At 42.5% G+C, this 3,345-nt stretch overlaps 1 protein-coding gene across 2 annotated transcripts in view; it reads right to left on the bottom strand.

The window, feature by feature from the left end:
• The window catches only part of LOC106533621 (cysteine/serine-rich nuclear protein 3), a 15,154-nt gene that overhangs the window by 2,427 nt on the left and 9,382 nt on the right, over positions 1-3,345 (bottom strand). The window contains exons 3-4 of one of the 2 annotated variants that reach the window (XM_014029993.1): positions 2,475-2,731; positions 2,066-2,377 (exon numbers count right to left, since the gene is read on the bottom strand). In XM_014029993.1, the coding sequence (XP_013885447.1) occupies positions 2,066-2,377; positions 2,475-2,731 (569 nt within the window). The remainder of the gene's footprint in view (positions 1-2,065; positions 2,378-2,474; positions 2,732-3,345) is intronic. The other variant, XM_014029994.1, reaches the window with a different exon arrangement.

Genomic DNA, 3,345 nt, shown 5'->3' with positions numbered 1-3,345 from the left:
AGCATTTAATAACAGCTAAAGGTGGCATAGATACTTTATTATGGTATAGTATTTAAATGTGTGTCTGAAAAACACATAATATTGCCTTTTTAAGAGCCACAACTTATATTTACCAACAGTCACAAGGACTTTTGTTAAAACGCTACAGCTAATGTTAGCAAGGCTAGTTTTGGTTGGTAGGTAGGTAAATGGGGACCTCCAATCAGGCTAGTTTTAAAACACTAGTCATGTAACTACATCAGCTCAACACCTATATGTAAGTGTTGTAGCCGCTCCATTGGTTTTAACCACAGTGCAGTGGTTTAGCTGTGTTACTTCGCCATAAGATACATTTGTCGATAAGCTGAATTGTAGACACTTTTCTATCGTAAGTTTATTTAGTTTTTTGAAAGAAACTGTTGTCAATACAGATGTCAAAAGCACTTTGGCAAATTTGTGTAAACACAAAGATCATTATACTTGTGAGAGTTCACAATAAGAATGATCTCTGCTGGACCCACAGTCCACTGTAGCATTTAGTTTTGTTATTCCTCTATTTCTCATTTCCTTTAGGATTCCATTTTTCTTTTCATTTTTATAATGAAGGCCACAAAAGCCAATCAACTTCTTGTGTTCACATTTATGTCAGAAAATTGACCACAGCCTTAGCCTTGGTGGGCTTAGTTTTGCTAACTCATAATCTGCTAACTAAACACATAACTGCTAATTGTAAAAAAAAAAAAAAAAGGCAGAAGCTAGTGCTAAACAGCTAAACATGTAAAAAATTGTATCAGCTAACGCAAACAGCTAATGACTAACTGCTAAGCTGACTGTCAGCCAGTCTGCGTCATGTCTTCATCTACTTCCAGWTGACTGGTTGGACTGACATAAACCTGTTSATGTTAGCTTGTTAGTTAGCTGTTCGCAGACTTGTAGTTGGCAAAATCCCATTTAGTGGAAGCTAATTAGACCTCTAACAGTTTTCAAAGTTAGTGAAAAATCTAATCCACCTGATGAAAAGTTGGGCTCACTATTAGCTGATTAGTGGAACCCTAACGCAGCACTGCTGGGATCCCTCTAGTGCACAGGTGTCCAACTCTGGTCCTCAAACGCCACTGTCCAGCATGTTTTCTTGTTTCCCTGCTCAAACACACCTGATTTGCATGAATGGATGATTAACAGGCTTCTTCTACAGAATTTGAAGAAGTAATTGAATCAGGTGTGTTTGAGCAGAGAAACAAGGTAAACATAGGAAAGTGGCCTTCGAGGACCTGAGTTTGACAACCCTGCACTAGCATGTCAATTTTACAGGATTAACCTGGAAAGTAAAATCTGCTGAGAAAAAGGTACAAAACATTGAGGACATCTGAATTAAAGATATCTCACATATGGACAGAGTTGTTTGGGGCAGAAGAAGAGCCAAATGCATTGGTTTTAGCAGTGGTGGGCATGCTAATCATCAAACRGCTAATAGCAGAACTAAATGAATGTTTGAATCCATGTTTAGTAGTTTAGCTTTAATAAAGCTATGCWTTTAGTTTGCTGTTTATTCAGTTAGCAAACCTACTTTTTGGTTCGCTTTGCCCACCAATGGTTTTTAGGAACAAATTTATGGAATCATCACATCTTAAACCACAAACTTCAACCAGGAAAGGAGATATTTCCTCACTTGTATCAATTAAATAGTCATAAAACTTGACCAGTGCCTGTTMAACATGTCCATAGAGGTAATCCTCCATTTTATCTGTGTTTGGTTGTTCACAAGCTGATGATTCTTTAAACACACGAAGCTGGCATTGTGGAACTAGTGGAGTAGCAGTGGTATGGTTGTGTGAAGCGCTGCATCCTAAACTACACGCCAACTCAGCCCTATGACTACCATCACTGCTGACTTGGAAGCATTGCAGCAGTGGGCAGTCTTCCCATTTCACCTGGGTCTGAGCTGCGCATGTACACAAAGTTTCTGATTGTTTGACACGATTAATGAGCTAAACTATGCTAACGTCCTTTGACAAAGATAGTAAATTTTAGTTTCTACTACACAGACAGACATGAACAACACTGTAGTATTATAGTTGGGCCTCACCACAGCTCCATTTACCTGGCACTTAATGCCGGCCAGGCTGCAAGCACAGGTCTCTGGGTCACATGTCCCCCTGCAGCGACACCCACACTCCTCTCTGGACATGCGCAGGGCACGCAGCTCGTGCTTCTCCTCCACGTCAATGCGCCGGACCCCCGAGGCACGAAGGAGTGCACGGCGCCTCCTGGTGGTCAGAGGCTGAAGGAAGAAGTAATCGTCCACCTCCGTGTTGTCCACGTCCAAGTCATCCTCTGAGATGTCGTCGAGGGTGAGACCGTCCGCCTCTATCGATGACGCGGTCCCGTTTTTCGTCAGCTAGAAAAAATAAAAATGGAAGAAGTAAAACTACCAAAAATACTTTCATTTAGACAAAAACACTGCAGAGAACATTAGCTTTTGTCTTTCCACTGACTTTGAGTTTTATGGCGTTGAGTTTCTCCTCTTTGAGATGATCCCTCAGCATGTTCCGATGACTTCGTTTCTGCTCCATGGCGAACTCTCTGAGAGTGAAGCGCCTCACACCACTGTGACGTGGCGACATCCCCAGGGTGCTGCCCCCCTGCGTGGGCACGGTGGTGAAGCCCTGCCGCCGGGAAAAGTAGTATACCGTCACGCTCTCAAAGTGCACGTTGCGGCTCCGCAGTCGCTTCGAGGGCTGCTGTGTGGAGGCTGAGAGGGTAGAAGAAGTGGGAATTATGATTAAATCTGCATTCGGCTTTTTTAAAAAGAAGCTAGCGTTAGCATGTAGCCTAAATGCTATCAGAAACAGGGGTTAGCTACAAGTTAAGCTCTTTGAGTCACTAATTTACAAAAAGAAATCACAAGAATTTCACAATAAGATAGATAAAATAACTGAAGCAACTGTGCCCACAATAAAACGACTCAACATCTAACATTTAAATAACGGCCCACTTTGTGTACAACATTAGCCTGGCCCTTGCCTTCCTACACAGTTCTGCTCAACTCACTTCACAGCTCCATCTGGGACTTCTCCCATAGGCAAGGATTTCTTCAGGAGCATTTCGTGCGGGCCAATCAGAGAACAGAACGTCGATTGTGTCTGCTTGTGGTTTATTTTACCTGGGCCAATCAGCGATCAGAAGGCGGAGTTTTGAACTACGTCAATTTTCTGCGCAGTGTCTGCTAGTTAGCATACGGCAGTGGAGAAAGTGAATGAAGCCAGTCTGTGTTGATAAGGCTTCAAATTAAAACTAGACACCGCATAGCGGTAACATAATGACCCCCGCACGCACAAATGCACCAGAACTCATAAGTCTTTACTC

This window comes from Austrofundulus limnaeus, unplaced genomic scaffold (genome assembly GCF_001266775.1).
Source record: "Austrofundulus limnaeus strain Quisiro unplaced genomic scaffold, Austrofundulus_limnaeus-1.0 Scaffold983, whole genome shotgun sequence".
NCBI lineage: Eukaryota > Metazoa > Chordata > Actinopteri > Cyprinodontiformes > Rivulidae > Austrofundulus > Austrofundulus limnaeus.
The sequence above is the reverse complement of the archived record's forward strand: the minus strand, read 5'-3'. Positions and strand labels throughout refer to the sequence as shown.